The sequence below is a fragment of the Oryctolagus cuniculus genome, chromosome 4 (assembly GCF_051225735.1).
Source record: "Oryctolagus cuniculus isolate XC-2025 breed Fujian yellow rabbit chromosome 4, ASM5122573v1, whole genome shotgun sequence".
NCBI lineage: Eukaryota > Metazoa > Chordata > Mammalia > Lagomorpha > Leporidae > Oryctolagus > Oryctolagus cuniculus.
In genome coordinates this window covers 125288569-125312028 of record NC_142870.1, presented here as the reverse complement: position 1 = coordinate 125312028, position 23460 = coordinate 125288569, and the positions used below count along the sequence as shown (strand labels likewise).

The window sequence follows — 23460 nt, the reverse complement described above, 5'->3', positions numbered from 1 at the left end:
CCCCCTGGTGTATCTTGTGTTTAATGAAAAAGAAGCACACAAAAATAACAATTGTATTTCTCAGAAATACTTGAATGGGACCTCAGAAGTCAGAATTAGAAAGAACCTCAAAAATCTTCAATGGCAGCATAGTCATTTCACCAAGGAGAGAACCATGTTACTAAAGATTATGCAACTTGTTCCAGATCATACACTGCTAATTACTCACAGAGCAACTACTGTGGAATAGAACTTAACCTCTCAGAGTGTGTATTTCTGTTAAAATGCAAATGGCAGCCTGGAAGAAAAGCAACGTTGGGGTGTTGGAGCTATGCAGATCAGGATTTGAATTTCAGATTTCTTCTTCAACATCATCATTAGCCTCAGTCTCCCATCCATGAAATGAGATGAATGATGACAATTGCAAAGGTATAGAAGTTTCATATGACAGCGTTCATTCACCAAGCCCTTACTTAGGATTCTGTAATACAGTAGTACTCACAAACTAGTTGGTAGTAACAACTTTAAAAATACATAAAATACTTTTTACGTTACCATAGCCTTTGAAATCTCTGGCTAACATTCTAAAATAATAAAATCAATACAATGAAATATGAACTATTTTCAAAATTGGCATAAAATGAAGCTCAGAAAAATAAACCTGGATCATCTGACTCCTATATTCCTTCAATTATCATGTTTATTATTTTTTCACAGTTGTAACAGAAAATATCACATAGCAAACTGTGTAAAAGAGCAAAGATTTGAACAGGACCCCTGGTGGTGCTGAGAAAGCTGAGTAGAATCTTGGTGCATAGTGCTAAGTTGGTACCTGCATCACCACCACAACTCAAGAAAGCCAACCTGGAAAGGTGAAGATGTGAATTTTCATTTTGACCTTGCTAATAATTAGCTATGGGGATGGGCATTTGACACAGTGGTTAAGAGGCCAGCTGGGGCACTCACATCGTATACCAAAGGGCCTGGTTCCAGTCTTGACTGAGCTTTCAATTCTAACCTCCTGCCAGTGTAGACCCTGGGATGGAGTTGTGAAGAACCATGTAGTTGGGTCCCTGTCACCCACGTGGGAGATCCAGATGGAATTCCTGGCTTGTAACTTCAGCCTGACCCAGCCCCTGCTGTTGCAGGCCTTTAGGGAATAAGCCAGCAATGGCAGGTCTTTCTCTGTCTCTGTCTCTCACTCTCTCTGTCTTTCAAATAAAATGAAAATAAATATGGCCGGCGCCGCGGCTCACTAGGCTAATCCTCCACCTAGCGGCGCCGGCACACCGGGTTCTAGTCCCGGTCGGGGCACCGGATTCTGTCCCGGTTGCCCCTCTTCCAGGCCAGCCCTCTGCTGTGGCCAGGGAGTGCAGTGGAGGATGGCCCAGGTGCTTGGGCCCTGCACCCCATGGGAGACCAGGAAAAGCACCTGGCTCCTGGCTCCTGCCATCGGATCAGCGCGGTGCGCCGGCCGCAGCGCACCGGCCGCAGTGGCCACTGGAGGGTGAACCAACGGCAAAGGAAGACCTTTCTCTCTGTCTCTCTCTCTCACTGTCCACTCTGCCTGTCAAAAAAAAAAAAAAAAGAAAGAAAGAAAATAAATAAAAATTTTAAAAATAGTAACAATTAGTTCTGTGAATATGGGTACTCATTCCATCTCTACTTCCCATTTCTTTACCTATAAAATGAACTCACCCTCTACCTGGTAAGGCCCTATAGCAAGGTGGTGTAATGAATGGTGAAACAAGACTGTAAACTCTAAAGTGCTTAATACAGTGAATAAGGTTCAGCTTGTTATCATAAACTCAGATTAAAACAATAATACTTATTAAGTCTGTGACCAAATTGGGAAAGAAAAAAAAGATGTTAGAAAATTGACAGCTGCTTAGATTATAGGATTCTGTTAAACTACACTCTGCTCCTCCACGAAGTCTCTCTTCCCTCTACAATTCTACAAGCTTCTGATAGAGATTACTCCAAAACGTCTGATGCCACATAAATCTTTGACTCTTAAATAAATTCAACTCCACAGTACCCTGACAGGACTGACGGAGCTTATCCCTGTCTGTATACTACAAAACAAACAGATGTCAGCAGGGGAAAGGCAATTCCTCTTAGTTTGCCAGGGAGGTGACTAATATTGATTACTCTGTGATTCACAGCTTCAGTAATCCATCCTGATAGCGACGGGTAAGTGCTGTAGACGACTCCGCTCTGTTTTTATATGTGGGCTGACACACAGATAGGCCTTAAGGCACCCGAGGACAGCAATAAGAAGGACCGGACACTTTTCAGGAAGTGTCTACACAGGTGACAGAAGTCTCCTTTCATATCTGAGTTTGGAAGATGCACATCAGACTGACGGTAAGCATGGAGTAGCAACCCACAAATACAAGGCGTCTTCAGAAACTTTGTGGAACATGTGTTTGATAAAACACTATGCCTAGATTTCCATTTTCTGCAGCAAAATAAAGCCATCTTTTAATGCCAAGTTTTCACGAACATTTTTTCAGTACCCTCTGATTAACTGAACTCTTACCATGAGCCTAGCCCAAAATGATGGCAAACTTCTGGAAGGAATATTACTGGAGTGTATCAGATAGTAGAAGTGGGGAGGCACCGGTGAATAAGCCATCGTAAGAAGGTAGCACGTGGCTCACAAGGCTCTGTAATGAGTACTAGGGACTTCTTGAGTAATTAACTAGAAACAAGATAACTCAAGCTCTTGGTTCAATCCAACAATTATACTACATTTGCATCCAGAATTCTGGGATAAAAGTACTGTCAGAAACAAAATAAAAGCTCCAATGACTTAAATACAATAGAGAGCTCACCATGAAACACACTGTTATCTACCAGAAAATGCCTGCGGTACTGCACACAGTTCCTTTTCTCCAAGTTCCAGTAACTCATTGTCGGACGGTTTCTGGCACAGCATCAACACCAAATTGCCCTGTCAAGAGAAACAGAATGAGACAAAATGAAGGAACGGCAGCCACACGCTCTCCCAGGGAGCACAATGCCACTGGCTGTCCAGCAGTATGGGGCAACACACACGGCACACAGCTTCCCCACACCCCCACACCCGGGAGCTACACTCCCCCAGGCACTCAGAAGTTTCCCACAAGTCTTCCCAGGGGGTAGAGTGTCATTTAGCATGCCAAACAGCAATATTTCAAACACCACCTCTCAGGGCTCAAAGTTACTGCTGTCTCAAGTGAAAATACAAGAGTACCTCCTCAAAGAATTCGCGGAAAATGGGATTAAAACATCACTGTATTTTGGTGCAAGAAACATTTTTCCAAATACAGTCTTTGTAAATTTTTTTGTTTACTTATTTACTTAAAGGGTGGAAAGAAAGGGAGAGATAGAAGGAAATCTCCTATTGGTGCATTCCCCAAATGCCCATAATAGCTGGGGTTGGACTAGGCCAAAACCAGGAACCCAGAACTCAACCCAGGACCTCCATACGAGTGGCAGGGACCCAATTACTTTAGCTATCACCTGCTACTTCCCAGGAAGCAGGAAGATGTAATCAGGAGTGCAGCCAGGACTAGTCTAGTATCCAGGCATTCTGATATGCACACATCCTAAGCAGTATCTTAATCACTACACAAAACACCTGCTCAAGTGCTTAAAAACAAATCAATGCCGGCACCTCGGCTCTCTAGGCTAATCCTCCGCCTTGCGGCGCCAGCACACCGGGTTCTAGTCCCAGTCAGGGCGCCGGATTCTGTCCCAGTTGCCCTTCTTCCAGGCCAGCTCTCTGCTGTGGCCAGGGAGTGCAGTGGAAGATGGCCCAAGTGCTTGGGTCCTGCACCCCATGGGAGACCAGGAGAAGTACCTGGCTCCTGGCTTCAGATCAGCGTGGTGCGCCGGACGCAGCGCACGGGCCGCGGCGGCCATTGGAGGGTGAACCAACGGCAAAGGAAGACCTTTCTCTCTGTCTCTCTCTCTCACTGTCCACTCTGCCTGTCAAAAAAATAAAAATAAAAAAATAAAATCTTTAAAAAAAATAAAAAATCAAAAAATCAAAAACTCTGCATATAAAGGGTCTTCATGAAACTGTGTATCATGAAAAAACTATGGATTTCAAAAGTTTTTGCACCAAACTAAACTTACCTTTTAATTCCATTCTTCCATATATTTTTGACATACCCTTGTCAACCTACTAACAGACAGCAAGTTTCATAACTGATTTAGCTGTCACAGCCTCATCCCTATCCAACCTGGACCCAAATCAGTCAATGCCACTAACTTTTTCAGAAAATTTCAGTTGCACAAGGGAGGTGATTAATGCAAGGGACACTCTTATTCCTAATACCTGAATTCTGTGTTGGTACCACACTGGTGCACTGAGAGATCAACACATATAAACATTAGATTAGAAACACAACAGCATCCATATGGTCCCAGATCAGCCAAACACAGCTGATTATGGGTATCACCTGAGGGTCACTAGTAACTGAAACTACTTAGGCTGACCTTATTGGTCTAACTGGAGCTGGGCACAGGCCTCAAGTGAGTGAACTGGAGTGAATAGGCAGAGCTGCTCCTAGGTAGGACTCTCCCAGACACTGAGAAACAGTGCTAACTACAGCAAGAACCTGAAAAGCAGAGACTGCAGCCGACAAATTCAACCCCTTCAAAGGCTGATGTGCATTGCCCTGAACAAGGCCCCCTTTGTTCACAGGATTTGGCCAAAGCAACTTTTCAGAATTCCAAGCTCCTTTCTGTTCACAAAACAAAGCCTGGAAAAACCAAGCAGGGCTGGTATGAAGTGAAACCCACAGGTGGGAAATAATTTGTCATCTGTCCCATGAAAGCAGTCTAGAGTCTTGTGGAAGTATCCCAGGATGAATTCAGTCACTAAATGGAAAAATATGATCAGAGTGGTGACCCTAAGGCTCCTAAACCTTCCATCAGAGCTTGTTTTGCACCCAACCAGACTCACCCATAGCCTTCCCCAGTAGGGGTCTTACCTAACCCCACTCTCCTTTCTTTGGCTCCAAGCTTAGGCTCCCCTCATCCCCTCCAGCCAAGTCTGGCTGCTTATCCCACTCCCTAAGGCCTATGAAGTCTCACCACTGCATGGAACTGACTATAAAATATGACCAAAAAAAAAAAAAACCAGATAAAAAGGCTGATTAGGAAAACAATCCCTCAGACTCTCACCCAGACAACAGAACACACACAAAGATCTCTTTAAAAAGGGGGGGGGGGGGAGCATTATAGCACAATGAGTTAAGCTGCCACTTGAGACACCAGCTTCCCTGACCATAGTATCTGGTTTGAATCCTGGCTACTGCACTTCAGATGCAGCTTCCTGCTAATCCACCCGGGAGGCAGCAAATGATTATGGCCCAAGTATCTGGGTTCCTACCACTCACATGAGAGACCTGGATGGAGTTCCTAACTCCTGGGCTAGTCCTGGCTGTTGTGAGCACTTGGGGAGTATATCAACAGACAAAGATAACTCTCTCTCCCCTCTCAATCTGTCAGTCTGTCTTTCAAGTAAATAAAATGAGATTTTAAAAAAAAAAAAAGATTTATTTATTTGTTTGAAAGGCAGAGTTACCAAGAGAGAGAGGGAGAGACAGAGAAAGATCTTCCATCCACTTCCAAATGGCTACGATGACCAAGGCTGAGCCAGGCCAATGTCAGAAGCCAAGAGCTTCCTCCAGGTCTCTCTTGGGTGCTGGGGTCCAAACACTTGGGCCATCCTCCACTGCTTTCCCAGGCACATTAGTAAGGAGCTGGTTCAGAAGTGGAGCAGCCAAGACTCGAACTGGCACCCATATGCAGCTGGTGCTGCAGGCCATGGCCTAACCTGCTGCTCCAAAGTGCCAGCCCCAATAAAATATTTTTAAAGTATTTTTTTTATTTGACAGGTAGAGTTATAGACAGTGAGAGAGAGAGACAGAGAGAAGGGTCTTCATTCCGTTGGTTCACTCCCTAAATGGCCACTACGGCCAGAGCTGTGCTGATCCGAAACCAGGAGCCAGATGCTTCTTCCTGGTCTCCCATGCGGGTGCAGAGGCCAAAAACTTGGGCCATCCTCCACTGCCCTCCTGGCCCACGGCAGAGAGCTGGACTGGAAGAGGAGCAACTGGGACTAGAACCCGATGCCCATATGGGATGCCGGAGCCGCAGGCAGAGGATTAACCAAGTGAGCCACGGCGCCAGCCCCATAAAGTATTTTTAGTTATACAAATAATGTAGTTAGATATGTTCATTAATTTTTTTAAGATTTATTTATTTGTTTGAGTCACATAGAGAGGGAGATATCTTCCATCTGCTGGTTTACTCCTTAGATGAGCACAAAGGTCCGGGTTGGGCAAGACAGAAAAGCCAGGAGCCACGAGCTTCATCCAGGTCTCCCACATCAGTGCAAGGGTACAAGGACTTAGTCCATTCTCTGCTGCTTTTCCCAGGCCATTAGCAGGGAGCTGGATAAGAAGTAGAGCAGCCAGAACACGAACCAGCTCCCACCCTTATCGGATACCAGTGGCACAGGTGGCAGCTATACCACAATGCCAGCCCTGTCACTAGTTTTTTTAAACTCAAACATTGAAATTCAGCACATATTTTTAAAAACAGAAGTCCCTTCTTCCCTCATTTCAAGTCCTTCTCCAGGAATGACCACTTTTGTTGGGTGTGTATCACTGTAATTCTTTCTCTTATATATTATATACACAAAAATAGAAGTGACTTTGAAGACTTCTATAGTGTTAAAAAAACTTTTCTAAGGATTAGACATAATTTTTTGTAATAACCATCTCCTATAAAAACGTATATTTATTGTTATATTGGAAACATTTTAAATTACATGGAATTAAAGAGAACCCTCTCTGGTTTCATGCTCATCCTTCCTGCCTAATGTGATCTTGTGGTTTCAGCTGTCACTCTATTATGCTCATTCCCAATCCAAGGAAGGTGATAGTGGAATCAGAAGATGATGTAGGGCCCTCTCTCTTTCTCTGTAGCTCTGCCTTACAAATAAAAATAAATAAATTTTTTGAAAAAAAAAGGTGATATAATTTCATCTGTTCATAGTTAATAAAGACATGCACTTACATGATGCTCATTTTGCCCATTATCTTCATTAATCTCCTGAGACAGGCATTATTAAGGTGTTACAGAGATTAAGTGATTAACCTGTGCTGCTAGGAAGTTAGAAATGGGACTTGAAATCTTAATTTCAGATTCCAAGCCCAAGGTTCCAGCCATGACAGGCCAGAAGGACCAACAAGCCTATTATATAATGCAGCAGTTTTAAAAAACATCCAGCAGGCTGGTGCTGCGGCTCACTAGGCTAATCCTCCGCCTGTGGCGCCGGTACTCTGGATTCTAGTCCCGGTTGGGGCACCGGATTCCGTCCCGGTTGCTCCTCTTCCAGTCCAGCTCTCTGCTGTGGCCTGGGAAGACAGTGGAGGATGGCCCAAGTGCTTGGGCCCCTGCTCCCATGTGGGAGACCAGGAGAAGCACCTGGCTCCTGGCTTTGGATCGGCACAGCGCTGCGGCCATAGCGGCCATTTTGAGGGGGTGAACCAACGGAAGGAAGACATTTCTCTCTGTCTCTCTCTCTAACTCTGCCTGTGGAAAAAAAAAAAAAAGCCAGCAAATTCTTATACATTCTGCCCTTCAAAAAGTGGAATCTAGATTCACCTTCCCCTGAAAGTGGACTGGAGACAGGGACTGATTTCTAACAATGAAATTGTTGAGCTGGAGTTGATGCTATAAGTCTCCCTTGACAAAGATCATAAAAATGGCTATAGCTTCTCCCTCAGGATACTTGTCCTGGGAATCCAGCCACCACGCAGCAAGTAAGCCCAGGTATAAGCATTCCTGCTTAGGACCTCAGTCAACATCAAACACAGACATGTGCTGTGGTGTGAAAGTTTGTGTCTGCCTAAAATTCTTACATAGAATGCGAACGTCCTATGTGAAGGTAGCAGGAGGTGGCGTGTTTGGGATCTGTCATGATGATTGACAATAGTGGACTTATAGAAGAAGCCCCAGGGAGCTCGCTCATTCTGTCCACCATGTGAGGACAGCAAGACACTGGCAGCCAGGTGTAACGCAGAAGAGGCTCTCACCAAGTCTGCCTTGATCTTGGACTTCCCAGGCTCCAGAACTGTGAGAAATAAATTTGTGTCATTTGTAAGCCAAACCAGTCAAGGGTTATTTAGTTAGAGCAGCCCAAATGCATTAAGACAGCATGAGAATGAATGGACATATGGCTGATGCTAACCCCACGTCTCCATGCAAAGACTCAGCTACTCTTTCTGATGGCAGAACCAAGCCTTGCCTTTCATGTGCTGTCTGTATTTCTGACCAGAGACAAAGTGAAAATAGTAAATAATTAGTGTTGAAGAGACTAAGATTTGGGGTAATGTGTTACACAGCAATAGATCATGAATATGGGTAATACCCTTGCTATATGCAATCAGGGTCAGAACCTTCCACCCTTTAATAAAGGACAAAAACACAAATGTGCAGAGATGTTTGTAATACTGAGATACTTGAGTACTGGTTCACATCAGTGGCCCGGACTTTCCAGTTGTTCGATCATTTTGTTCACTGTGTCCCCTTTTCTTTAAAGAAGGGGTGAAATGCCATTGCCTTCATGAAATGTCCCAAGTTACCAAATTTATTTCATTCACTGCATGCCCACATCCCTGGCTCCTAATTAGCGAGTACCTGCTCTGTACCATGTACCGCGATGAGGCCTTCCATCAGTAAGTCTCAACCTTGATGACAATCCCAAACCACACTCAGGTCAATCACACCAGAATCTCTGGGTTTGGGACTGGGGCATTAGTGGGTTTTAAAGCTCTACAGGTGATCAAAAGTGCAGCCAAACAAAACAACTCCTATATGAACTGTTGCTGTACTCCTATATGAACTGTTGCTATACTCCTATATGAACTGTTGCTGTACTCCTTGAAGAAACTCTGGCAGATGGATGTTGCTGGGGAAAGAGGGCTTAGAGAGCTTCAGTGGCTGAGCTGGAGCACAGAGATATGCATAATTGAAACCCGCTGGCCTCTATGTGCCACCTTAGCTTGGTTGTTTGGATATCTTGCCTCCCCTTCAATATTTGTTGCTGAAGGATAGGAAGAGGCTTTACACTGCCTGAGTGCCAGACCCAGGCCTCTGCACATACTGCAGGCCCTCAGGTTTTAACCTGCAGGTTAAAACATCAGATGCTGTGTTTTCTGGATTCCTGCCAATCAGAGACTGATAGAAAGACACACTTACTCTGGCCTCCAGAACCCAAGCAAATGGTTTCAAAACTTAGAGATTACAGATAACAGAACAGGAGATTATGAAAGGAATAGTGGGGCAGGGCAGAGGACAGGGGAAGAATTATGCACAAACCTCATTTTAGCTTCAGGCAAATTTAGATGAGTCATAGCCTAGAGCTCACTGCTTAAAAGGGAACTTAGACATCAGCTAAGCCAAACCTCTCCTAGTGTGGCCAGCTTAAACTGAGGCCAGAGGACTCATTCCTGGTGTGGCCAAAAGAACAGAGTTCTTTTCAAAGTTTCATGGCCCCAACTGTGTGAACTTTCATTGATTATTTTTTTATTAGAGATATACTTCTGTTGTACCCAATCTGAAGCTGTTTGGTTAATATTCAGGAAAAGAAATGATGTTTGGTTTTTGTAACATTCTTTAGGGGATTACAAAATGCTTACTCTATCTCCCTAGAGGTAGAAATAACACATGCATGTTACATTTAAAACTCTACAGCCAATTATGTGTTAGAACATGTAGAGGTATGTTCCTTGTAGAAAATACAGATAGCTAATACTTAAAATGACTTAACAAAGTAATAACTTACAGTAACTAAAAAAAAAAACACAAAGGGAACCAATTAATTATTTTTTAAAGATTTATTTGTTAGTTTATTTTTAAGATTTATTTATTCATTTGAAAGTCAGAGTTACACAGAAAGAAGGAGAGGCAGAGAGAGAGAGAGAGAGAAATCTTCCATCTTCTGGTTCACTCTCCAATTGGCCACAACAGCCAGACCTGTGCTGATCCGAAGCCAGGATCCAGGAGCTTCTTCTGGGTCTCCTACATGGGTGCAGGGGCCCAAGGACTTGGACAATCTTCTACTGCTTTCCCAGGCCACAGCAGAGAGCTGGATTGGAAATGGAACAGCCAGGACTGGGATTGGCGCCCCTTATGGGATGCCAGCACTGCAGGCAGCAGCTTTACCTGCTATGTCACAGGGCTGGCCCTGGAACCAATTAATTATTAAAATCAGCTTTAAAATCTACCTCCAGAACAAGGTTAATATGGATTCCATTCTTCCTTCCATCCATGGATGGTAAAATTACAAGTGAGGCTATATATATGTGTGTTTTATTTATCCTTCACAATTTTATTTAGAAGCTTGACATACACAACAAAGCTTTAAAAACTTTCATCATTATAGCATTTCTCAGAGTACCTAACATGGACATTGGGTCTGTCAATTTAACACAAACTAGATCCTTCTATTTTGTAGTCTACTTTTTTCACCCAATAACTTACCAATATATTGTGACACTCAAGTCATATCAGTAAAATATTTTATAGAGTATAAATATGGTTTAGAAAAGAAATTATAATCAACTGTACTCAAAGATACTAAACTTCAAAGATTATAGTGCAACAATAACTAAAAAAAGTTATATAAAGCATGAATAGTCAGCTAGTGCTGTGGCTCAATAGGTTAAAGCTGTGAACTGCAACACCAGCATCCCACATGGGCTCTGGTTCAAATCCTGGCTGCTCCACTTCTGATCCATTTCCCTGCTCATGTGCCTGGGAAGAGAGTGGAAGATGACCCAAGGGGTTGGGCCATGTGTGAGATACAGAAGAAGCTCCTGATTCCTGGCTGTAGCCTGGCCCAGTCCTGGCTATTGTGGAGTGAACCAGCAGATGAAAGATCTCTCGATCTCTCTCTCTCTGTCTCTCCTTCTTTCTCTATAACGCTACCTTTCAAATGAATGAGTAAATCTTTTTTAAAAAAACATATCTAAAAAGTGTAAATGCTCCTCTGCTTATTTTATAGGTAGTTAGCAACTTTCATAATCATTCTACATTTTCTGCCATTTTTATTTGTAGTTTCATGACCAAAATTGACAATGTCAAACTACAAGACAGGAAAGTGTGACAGGAGGACACCACTAACAAAGAACTGTTAAAAATTCAACGGTATCACATCACTTTTAACTAAGAAAAACAGGAAATACATTTTGAGGAATAATTATTTGCCAATATTTTAAAACTTGACAAACAACAAAATCCTTCCAGGGCCTGCATTGCGGAGAAGTGGGTTAAACTGCCACCTGCCATGCTAGCATCACTTACGAGAGTCCCAGCTATACCACTTCTCATGCAGCTCCCTGCTAATGCACCTGGGAAAGCCCTGGAAGATGGCCCAAGTGCTTGGGTGCCTGTGACCCATATGGGAGACCCGGATGGAGTTCCAGGCAACTGGCCCAGCCCCAGCCTCTGCGGTCATTTGGAGCAAACCAGCAGATATAAGATCTCTCTCTCTCTCTCTTTCTCTCTCTCTCTCCCCCTCTCTCTCTTTCTCTCTCTGGGATTGTGCCTTTCAAATAAATTAATTAATTAAAAAAAAAAAAAACTTCTCACCTACAGCTACTTAAATAAAACTTCCTCAGTAGCAAACAACTGCTGATTTCCCCTTTTCCTTCTAGGAAATTCAACCCACTTTCTGTTCAGGAGATTTTGGTGCTATCAGCCCCATCACCTGTTTCAAGTGGGCAAGTGGCCTAGTCTGGCAAATCAGAGAATTGCATTCTCAATACCATATTGCAACAGGTGCATATGGCCCACTTCAGATTACTACCACATCAGGCACAATTTTGTTTCTTTTTAATATGTTGCTTAAATTTTTATTTATTGGGGCCAGCACTGTGTCATAGCAGGTTAAAACAGCTGACTGTGACACTGGCATCCCATATGGGTGCCAGTTCTGATCCAGCTCTCTGCTAATGCACCTGGGAAAGTGAAGGAAGATGGCTCAAGTGCTTAGGCCCCTGCACCCATGTGGGAGAATTAGAAGAAGCTCCTGGCTCCTGGCTTTGGACCAGCCCAGCTCCAGCCATTGTGGCCATCTGGGGAGTGAACCAGCGAATGGAAGATCTCTCAATCTCTCTCTCTCTCTCTCTTTTTCTCTCTCTATAAGCTCTTTCAATTAAATAACTCTATAAAATTTTTTTTTCATTTGAAAGACACACACAAAGAGAGAAACAGAAAGATCTTCCATCTTCTGGTTCACTCTCCAAATGCCTGTAACAGGCCAAGGCCAGGAGCCCAGATTCAATCCAAGTCTCCCACATGAGTTACAGACATCATCTGCTGCCTCTCAGCATGTGCATTAGCAGGAAGCTGTACTGGAAGCAGAGGAGCAGGGTTTTGAACCAGGCATTCCAATGTGGGACACAGGGGTTCCAAGTGGCCACCTACCTACTACACCAACACCAGGTCCCCCAGGCACAAATGTCTGTTTGAACCATTGGAAAAGAAATTCCCTCTTCTGTTGGACTTGAAATCTGAAGATACAAGCCTCAAAGCTCTTGGCTTCAATCTTGTCTATACAAGGCAAAAATCTGTCAAAGATTGATTCTAACCCAGAAAAATAAAGAGAAACCAAGTCCTTCTAGTGTGACCCTAAAACTAGATCTATCCCTGCAACTTGTAGTTGAGTGAGCCAGTATATTCCTTTTTTTTTTTTTTAGCCATATTGAATTGAGGGTTCTGTCACTTGCAACCAAAGTGACTGATAAAATATCTCAGCCTAGCAACACATAGTCACGAGTTCTCTGTTCTGGTTTCAACAAGTTACTCATGGCAGGGGGCGGGGAGACCTTGGACACGTTCTTAACTGACCCTAAGATCAAAAACATGACTGTATTTACTTGGCTTTCCCTAGGGATATGCAGCCTTCAAGCCCTTTGTTCTGGTTAAAAGGATTCCTCCACACCATTTGAAGATCTACTTAAGAAGAGCAAAATCCAAAACCTTATTTTCATCATTAGCATTTCTTCAGCTGTTTTGAATGCAAGGCAAGTATATACTACCGCTTAAACATGAGTTTTATGAAGCACTGTAGATCTGTACAAGACACTTGAATAAATGCCTTAAATGGCACAATATTCCAGTTTAAACATGGAAATCACAGTTATGATACTGTGCTAAAGCAAAAAAAAAGAAATAGGAAAATCTTTAAAGACAACTGTACGTAGTAGGAGGGAGTTAAGTAAAGAGATGTCTCTACCACATCTTACTAACTGTAACTAAGCAGTTAAAGTTTAGGTGAGCTGGAACTCTTGTACCCATCCAACTTAACTCTATCTCTCTTTTTTAAAAGATCTACTTATTTATTTGAAAGGCAGAATTAGAGAGAGCGAAAGAGAGATCTTCCATCTGCTAGTTCACTCCCCTAAATGGCTGCAATGGCCAGAGTTGGACAAATTTTGAAGCCAGGAGCTTCTTCCAGGTCTCCCACAAGGGTGCAGGGGCCCAAGGACTTGAGCCATCTTCCATTGCTCTCCCAGGCCATTAGCACTCTCAGACAGACCTCTCCCACTCTTGCTTAGAGGTTTTCTTTTTTTTCTCCTTTATCTCCTTTATGGGCAACACTTTGGCCCACTTATAATGGATATTTCTGTGTGGGGTGGCCCATACTTGTGTGTAAATGTATGTCTAGTCTCTCATTGTTAAATAAATTCTGTTCCTAGTTGCATATGATGCTAGTCTCTGCTTAGTGTTTCTACTTCTGTGGGAGACAAGAACCTAGAGTAGCAGGGCCTGTATCATAACACAGCAGGTTAAAGCTACTGCCTACAATGCTAGCATCCCATATGAGCACAGGTTCTAGTCCCATTTGCTCCACTTCCAATCCATCTCCCAGCTAATATGCCTGGGCAAACAGCAGCAGTGGAAGAAGGCCTAAGTACTTGGGTCTTGTCACCTATGTGGGAGACCCAGATGGAGTTCTAGGTTCCTGGCTTTGGCCTGGCCCAGTCCTGGCCATTGAAGCCATTTGAGGAATGATCCAACAGAGGGACGATGTCTGTCTGTCTGTCTGTCTCTCCCCCTCTCTCTAACACCTTTCAAATAAATAATTTTTAAAAAAGAACCTGTATTGGAAATTAATATTCCCATTGCTCACATCACTGACTACCATCTCTTCCTCCTTTCCTGCACTGTGACTATTATCACCACAGCCCATTCTCTTCTGACACCCCTCTTCTGTAACAACCAACATTCCCACTCCCATTCATTTCAACTTTCTAAATAATATATTATTTGTAAATCACCTTATGGTTTACACAGTATTTCCATTTTTGACCTTGTGGAAATGATCCTTAGAATAATCCTGTGAATCACACACTGTTAAGTTTAACAGAGTAACAGGAAACATGGCCGGCGCCGCGGCTCACTAGGCTAATCCTCCACCTTGTGGCACCAGCACACCGGGTTCTAGTCCCGGTTGGGGCGCCGGATTCTGCCCCGGTTGCCCCTCTTCCAGGCCAGCTCTCTGCTGTGGCCAGGGAGTGCAGTGCAGGATGGCCCAAGTACTTGGGCCCTGCACCCAGGATAAGTATCTGGCTCCTGCCATCGGATCAGCGCGGTGCGCCGGCCGCAGTGCGCCGGCCGCGGCAGCCATTGGAGGGTGAACCAACGGCAAAGGAAGACCTCTCTCTCTCTCACTGTCCACTCTGCCTGTCAAAAAAAAAAACAGGAAACAGCAAACCCACATCTCTGCCTCCAAATCCAGGGCTGCACTCCCTGTCCTGTGCTGTTTCCTTCCCGTCTTCTGCCACTCTGTGGAAAGCGCCTAGAGTTGGATTATTCATGATAGTTAAGACTCTAATTCTTTCCACTTCTACCATTCAACCCAACTCCACCACAGACCAAAGAGAAGAGACAGATGGAAAAGATAAATATTACTGATTTTTACGTTATTGATTTAAAATTACCTTGCCCCTCTAGCCAAGAACCTTTGAGAGTGTATGGATTGAAGTTGATCAGAGTAGAGTATCAGCCCTTTGGGTACCAAATGGTGAGAGGCTGCTTTGAACTGAAATTTGAGTGAGCTACTTGGACCAAGTTCAAAAATACCAAAGCCAAGTTTTCTAGCCAGACATCATTGTAAAAACTGTCTGAAGGTCTCATGTGTTCTCCAGATTGCTAACAGGGAAGAAGATATAGTCAGAAATTAAAACCTAATGCATAAACTCACTTTGCTATTGGAAAAAGAATCACTAGTTCGTGCAACATGGTTGCATGATATCAAGGGGCAATGGGAAAACTAGAAGTCAAAAAAGGCCAGATTTGTAGCCAGTCCTACCTCTAATGTTGCATCTCTGATAAATCTCCACAACTCTTTTAGTTGCTTCAAAAAAGAGGGCTGGTAGTGAATGAAAACACTCTTTCAGAACCTGTCCAACTTTAATATTCAGCATTCTATTGATAAGAATTATAGGCAACTCCTCCCTAATATTAGGATCCATTCATCTTTAACTATAAATTGAAATAACCCTAAGGAATCCCCAAATGAACTCTCAGACATCATGTATATAGCATTTAATTTATATAGAGAAGTAATACTTTCCATTACTTTAAGCCTTGCTGAGAGATAAAAGGCAAAAGTAATAGACTCTGACAGTAATATTTAAAAATTGGGGCTGGCACTGTGATGTAGCAGGTAAAGCCACCACCGCCTACAGTGCCGGCATCCCATATGGGTGCTGGTTTGAGTCTCAGTTGCTCCACTTCTGATCCAGCTCTCTGCTATGGCCTGGGAAAGCAGCAGAAGATAGTCCAAGTCCTTGGGCCCCTGCACCCATGTGGGAGACCCAGAAGAAGCTCCTGGCTCCTGGCTTTGGATCAGCGCAGCTCCAGCCGTTGAGGCCAACTGGGGAGTGAACCAGCGGATGGAAGAACGACCTCCCTCCCTCCCCTTCCTCTCTCTCTCTCTGTCTCTGTCTCAGCCCCTCCTCTCTCTCAGTAACTCTGACTTTCAAATAAGTAAATAAATCTTTAAAATAAATAAATAAGCAATAAAAACTGATAAGCAATTAGAAAAAGGAGGGCTGAAGGAAAACTCTCTTAACACAATACATTGGGGTGGTAGCCAAAGTCGTGGCATGGCAAATTAAGCTGCCACCTGCAATGCCAGGATGCTGGTTACTGTCCCAGCTGCTCCACTTCTATCCAGGTCCCTGCTAATGTGCTTGGGAAAGCAATAGAAGATGACCCAAGTGCTTGGGCTCTGCCATCCACATGGGAGACCTGGACAAAGCTCCTGATTTCATTCTGGCCCAGCCCCGGCTATTTCAGCCATTTAGAGAATGAACCAACAGATGGAAGACCTCTGTTTCTCCCTCTCTAACTCTGCCTTCCAAATAAATAAATAATCTTTAAACATACACAAGACTCTGTACATCACAGCCTCTAGCATATAACACAGCACATTTGGAAATGCTGTACCCAACAGTCCCTAAGCGCAGAGAATTCAAATTAAATCCAGTTTAAAGCTAAAATTTTAAAGAAATTTGCTCCTCCCTCATTTCTTCATTAATTTTATGAAAAGTACACACAGAGTAGAGGGTGAGGTGGAAGGGGCCTGGGTTCCTTTCCCTCTGGCCCAAGCTGACAGCTTCTAAAGCAGTTCTGAATGCTGAGTCCCGGCCAGAGCTGCCACATGCCACCAGGCTGATGGGTTCCCCCAACAAGGCCTCCTCCCCCACTCTCCACAGGTCTCCAAGCAGCATCAAACTGGTTGTTAACAGGCTCTGCAAACAGGCTAATTCCACAGCCTAGCCCCCTCCCAACTATGTACACAAAGGGAAAGAAATAAAAGGGTACTTTGTTCAATTTTTAAGGCTCACAGGAGACACCGCTAAACCCCAAGTTGCTGGTGTGTTTTCTTTTCTTTAAAGCAATCAAAGGCTGAAAATGCCCTGCAGTAGAGATGAGATTGAATCGACCTTCCAAAGACATGTGCATGCTGTCTAAAATACTACATGAGGCTATTTCAACAAGTGCATGGAAAGTGGTAGAAGATTAAAAAGGGTAATAAAAGATTTTGGTGCAATTTTTTGAAATCCATGCATGAAAGAGGTCTTCCAAAAGCTCGTGCAAAATGCATTTTATGAAAAGATCATGCATGGATTTCAAAAATGTTTTGCAGCAAAATAAACTTTCTTAGATATTATTTTCCATGAACTTTTTGAGGAACCATCATATGTATACAGAGCATTACAATATCCATTCCTAGCCGGCGCCGTGGCTCAATAGGCTAATCCTCCACCTTGCGGCGCCGGCACACCGGGTTCTAGTCCCGGTTGGGGCGCCGGATTCTGTCCCGGTTGCCCCTCTTCCAGGCCAGCTCTCTGCTATGGCCAGGGAGTGCAGTGGAGGATGGCCCAGGTGCTTGGGCCCTGCACCCCATGGGAGACCAGGAAAAAGCACCTGGCTCCTGGCTCCTGCCAGGATCAGCGCGGTGCGCCGGCTGCAGCGGCGGCCATTGGAGGGTGAACCAACGGCAAAGGAAGACCTTTCTCTCTCTGTCTCTCTCTCTCACTGTCCACTCTGCCTGTCAAAAAAAAAAAAAAAAAAAAAAAAAAAAATCCATTCCTTTTGGTCCAATAACTTATCTGCTGGAGATAAATTCAGAAGAAATAAAGACACAGACCAAATGAATACAACAAGATATTTTTATGACTCAGAAAAAAATAGAAAACTAAATATCCAACTATTGTGGCCGCACTGATTGTTGTGTAAATATTGACAACTGTATATAAAGAATTTATAGGTGACATGGGAAAATATTCATTATATAATGCCATGTGGAAAAAGTAGGATATAGCGTGACACCAACCTGTGAAAAACAATATTACACAGAACAATGGTCTTGATCTTAACAAGAATACTTTTAATGTTTTACTATTGAGTGTATTGTCTGTTGAAAGTTATTTGGAAATATCCTTTATCATATTAACAAAGCTCCCTTCGGGGCTCAGCATTGTGGCACAGTGGGTTCAACAAACCCCCTGATATGCAAGCATCCCATATGAACTCCCCTTCAAGTCCCAGTTGCTCCACTTCCAATCCAGCTCCTGCTAATGTACCTAGGAAGGCAGCAGAGGATGACCAGTGCTTGGGTCCCCCTCATGGGGGACCCAGATGGAGTTCTGGGTTCCTGACATTGGTTGAGACCATTCCCAACTGTCGTAGCCATTTTGAGGGGGTGAACCAGTGGATGGAAAATTTCATTCTCTCTCTCTTTTCCTCCCTTTATCTAACTCTGCCTTTCAAATAAATAAGTCTTTTTAAAAAAAAAAGCTCTTCTGTTCTAATTTTGTGAATGTTTTTGCATAATTCAATATTAGACATTATAAGGCATTTTTTCCTGCATCTACTGATATGACCATAAGATATTTCTCCATTAGTCTGTTGATGTAAATTTTCTAATGTTCAATCAATTCCAAGATAAATCTATTTTGATCATAATATTACCATTTTTATCCATTAACTAGATTTGGGTTGCTTATTTTTTATTTATGAAGTTTACATTTATGTTTCTAATTAAGGTTGGACTATAAAGTCTATCATATTTCTTTTGACAGGTTTTTTAAGTTTTATGTATCTATTTATTTGAAAGGCAGAGCGACAGAGAAGGAGGGAGAGATAGGGATAGATAAAGAGGTCTTCTTTCTTTTGGCCCACTCTCCAAAGTCTTCAATAGCCAGAGTTGGGCCAGGCTGAATCTAGGGGCCAGGTACACCATCCAGGCCTCCCACATGGATGGCAGGTACTTAAGTACTTTGCCCATTATCTGCTGCCTCCCAAGCACATTAGCAGGAAGTTGGATCAGAACCAGAGGTGGAACTCAATCCCAGGTACATCCCAAATGAGACACGGACATCCCAAGCAGTGACTTAAACACAGAGCCACAACACCTGTTCCTCTTAACAGAGTTTTATGGCAAGGCTATCATAGCTACATAGAATGAGTTTCTATTCCAAGAATTTATGCAAGTTTAAAATAATATTTTCCTTGAATATTTCATAAAATTACTTATAAGCCCATTGAACTTGGATTTTCTTTCATGGAGAAATTTTTGAACTACTTATTTATTTTATTTAAAAGGCCGGTGCCGCGGCTCACTAGGCTAATCCTCCACCTAGCAGCGCCAGCACACCAGGTTCTAGTCCCGGTCGGGGCGCCAGATTCTGTCCCGGTTGCTCCTCTTCCAGGCCAGCTCTCTGCTATGGCCCAGGAGTGCAGTGGAGGATGGCCCAAGTGCTTGGGCCCTGCACCCCATGGGAGACCAGGAGAAGCACCTGGCTCCTGCCTTTGGATCGGCGCGGTACGCCAGCCGCAGCGCGCCGGCCACGGCGGCCATTGGAGGGTGAACCAACAGCAAAAGGAAGACCTTTCTCTCTCTCTCTCTCACTGTCCACTCTGTCTGTAAAAAAAAAAAAAAAAAGTATTTTAAGTTTTTTAACTTTCTGGTAACTTGAGCCTTTTTAACCAATGTGACTTTCTTCACCTCTAAAAATGCTGCATCATTTAAAGTCTATGCTGTGTAATGTCAGTACTATGCTGTCAACTTTCCTTTGGCTTCTGATCATTCACTTATCTTTTTACTTTTAACCTACCTACATTCTTAATTCTTAAAATGTCTCATAAATAGTGTGTGGCTGAATGTTTCAACTACATTCCTCTAGATTATAATTACTGATACAGCAGGATTTATTTCTACATCTTAGACTGTGCTTGTTGTTTATCCTGCCTATTCTCTACCTTCCCTCACTTTTCTTGAGTTTTATTATTTTTCTCACTTTATCTTTCCCAAGAAAGCTATCCATATTTTTTTTACCAATTTTCAGTAGTTACCTTAGAAATTTTAACATGCATTTTTTTTAAGATTTAATTATTTGAAATGTAGCATGCCAAGAGCCAGCTGTTGAAATCTGGGGGATGAACCAGTGCATAGCAGATCTCTGTGTCTCAATCTCTGTCACTCTGCCTTTCAAAGAAACAAATAATCTTATTGTAAAAATGCAGGAAGAGGGGAAGGGAGACCTTTCTGCTGCTTTATTCCTCAAATGCCCACAACATGTAGGACTGTGCCAGGCCAAAACCAGGAACTTGGAACTTAACTGGGGTCTCCCTTGTGGGTGGCAGGGACCAAAATACTTAAGCACGCCAGCACCTGCTGTCACCTAATGTACTCACCAGCAGAAAGCTAGAATCAGAAGTGGAGCCAACAACTATTGAGGAGCAGGTTTTTTTTTTTATTTGTTTGTTTGTGTGGTTTTTTTTAATACTATTTGTTGAACTCTTTACTTAGTATAGGGTTAATATACTTGTATAAAGTTAATTGAAAATAGATCTCAGTAAAAAAAATAATGGGAATAAGAGAGGGAGGAGAAAGGGGGGTGGGACTGTGGGTGGGAGGGCAGATACACTGGGAAGAATCACTATGTTCCTGAAGTTGCATTTATGAACTCCATGAAGTTTGTATTCTTGAAATAAAAGGTTTCTGGGGGAAAAAAAAAAGGAAGTGGAGCCAGGACTCAAACCCAGCCATTCTATTATGGAATGCAAACTTCCTAAGATGCATCTTAACCTCTGTGCCCAATGCCCACCCTGATCTTATTTTTAAAAATAATTTTAATGGAAATACAATCCTAAACTGACCTTGAATTTCTCTCAATCTACAAAACATAATTCTCTACTGTCTTCTACCTTCTGTGGTTACATTGTCAAGATAATCTGTTCCATCCTTGAAGATGGCATGGTCACAGAGTAAGAGGCAGCTTAAGAGCCTCTCTTTCAGGTCCTATAATTCTATTACATGTTGTTTATGTGTAGATTTCTTTTTACTTAGGTGTTAATGCATATGCCTTCATGAATATTATTACTCAGCCATTATCTTTTCAAGTAGCCTCTTTTCCATTTCTCTCTTCTTGTTCTCAAGCTATAATTAAAATTTTCTTTACTTTTAGTTGATTCCCTATTTGTCTTGATTTAACTTCTATTTAATCTATTGAGTTATTTTCAATTATTATTTTTTCAAAATCTGTTTGGTTCTTTCTCAAATTATCTTGTTACTCATTGACTTATGTATTTATGTGTGCATGTATTCATTTGTTTGAGAGTGAGAGAAAGGGACACCAGACAGAGCTCCTATCCCATTTCACTTCCCAAATATCTACAACAGCTGGGACTGGGCCAGGCCAAAATTGAGAGCCAAGAAGAACGCAATCTAGGTCTCCCACATAGTGGCAAGAACCCAGTCACTTGAGCCATCGTCTGCTGCATCTCAGGGTCTGCATTAGCAGGAATGTTGGAATCAGGAGCAGCAGCCAGGAATTGAACCCAGGCACTCCAGCATGGCACACAGGCATCTTAACTAGCTTAATAACCACAAAGCCAAACACCCACCCTTGGTTAACCTTTATGTTTTCTAGTCCACAGCTCATATCTCGTGTTTTGAGAGTATTTTGGTGTTTTTTTTTTCCGGTTATTTTGTTCTGTTTATTTTTCACTTTGAGATATTCATTTGTCTTCTAATTTCAAATGTGGGGAATCTGTAGCCAGAGATAAAAAACAAGTTTCTCTAAACAGGGAAAAAAATTGGCTTCTGCTCAGTATCAGGAACATTTCAAATTTGAGGAAACCTATAACCCAAAATTTCTGCTTGGGGTTTTACTATGTAGCTATACTGGATTCCAGATGCATATCTGAACTGAATCTGGTTTTGTGATCACAAATTCTCCAGACCAAACAATCAGGCATTCATTAAGCACCAATGTTTTAATTTACTTTAACATTTATTTGCTTCTTTGACAGAGTTAGAGAGAGAAAGAGACAAAGAGAGATTTTGCATTCACTGGTTCACTCCTCAAATGACCACAACAGTCAAGGCTGAGTCAGGCCAAAGTCAGGACACTAGAACTCCATTCAGGTCTTCCACATGGGCAGCAGGGGCACAAATACTCAGGCCACCTTCCACAACTTTCCCCGGTTTATTAGCAGGGAGCCGGATCAGAAGTGGAGCAGCCTGGACTTAACCAGCACTCATACGGTATGTTGGCATTGCAGGTAGCAGCTTACCCCACTATGCCAGAATGCAGGCCCCAATTTCCAAAGCTTTTAAATATCAGAAATGGACTTCAGAATAGCTCTGTCTCTAATTCATTCATATATAAGGATTCCCAAAATTCAGTCTCAGAAAAGGCATCCCAGTTTCCCCAGTTCACCTGACCCTCTCTTCTGTCCTCTTCCCCACTCCCCAGTGAATGAAGGGAGCTCCTCACGGGGAAAGTGTTGGATTCTCACCTTCAGCTGCTGTCCCTACCCTCCACGCAGCTATCAGGAGACTGGGCAACTGAACAGAGTTATAAACATCATCTGTCCTCCTCTCACTTTCAAAGAAGGCTAAGTGCAGAAACACTTCCCCCTTTTGCTAATCAGAGCACATGAGGTGCAAAAGACCGTAATTGTTCCCAATCAACTTATGAATGAAATAACCTATATGCAGGCTCTGGGCCATGCTCCCACAGAGAGGAGGAAGGATGCCTAAACTCAGTCCCAGTCTTGAAGAAGTTCAGGATCCAAATGGGAGAACTGGGTACAGAAACAAAAAGACTTATGTCCAACTGGCACAGCAAAGGGCAAAGCAGATGACAGACAGGCAGTGAAGCATATATCATAGGAGTTTAATTAAAGTAAACCAAGGCAATCAGAAAAGGGTTCCTGGAGGGTGGGAGATCAGAGCTAGGTATCAAAGGACCAGGAAAGAGGAAAATGGAACATTTTAGTAGACAAGAACTATGGATACTCAAAAACTGTTTTTCAGTCACCAAAGAAAAAGTTACCGTGATAATACTAAGATGCTGTTTAAATACAATGTGATGTAATAAAAAATGTGTGCTTAAACATGTTATCCAGAATATAAATCCTGGGATAGGCACTTTATGATAAGAGCGATAATAAAAACAATAATTTTGTAAAGATTTTAGACTAAAATAAAGCTTGCAAAGTTTAAAGTTTAGTTCTAGTCAAAATGGCAAGCAGTACCAGGTCAGTGACTAGATGGTATTCAGAAATGGCATTGGGGGCCAGCATTGTGTCATAGCAAGTAAAGCCGCCACCTATGACACTGGCATCCCATGCAGGCACTGTGGTTCATGTCCTGGCTGATCCACTTCTGATCCAGCATTCTACTAATGACCTAGGAAAAGCAGTGGAAGATGGCCCAAGTACCTGGGCCCCTGACACCCATGTGAGAGACCTGGATGAGCTCCTGGCTTCAGCCTGGCCTAGTGCTGGTCATTGCTGCCATCTGGGGAGTAAACCAGCAGATAGATGGTCTCTCTCTCTTCCCTCTCCCTCTCTCTCTGCCTTTCAAATAAATAAATCGAA

The 23460-nt window shown here is 42.9% G+C and overlaps 1 protein-coding gene across 1 annotated transcript in view; it reads right to left on the bottom strand.

Annotated features, from left to right (window-relative positions):
- Positions 1–23460, bottom strand: part of PLCH1 (phospholipase C eta 1) — a 289851-nt gene that overhangs the window by 219462 nt on the left and 46929 nt on the right. Inside the window, exon 2 of the mRNA XM_070072610.2 lies at positions 2817–2935. Coding sequence (XP_069928711.1) covers positions 2817–2895 — 79 coding nt within the window. The 5' untranslated portion in view covers positions 2896–2935. The remainder of the gene's footprint in view (positions 1–2816; positions 2936–23460) is intronic.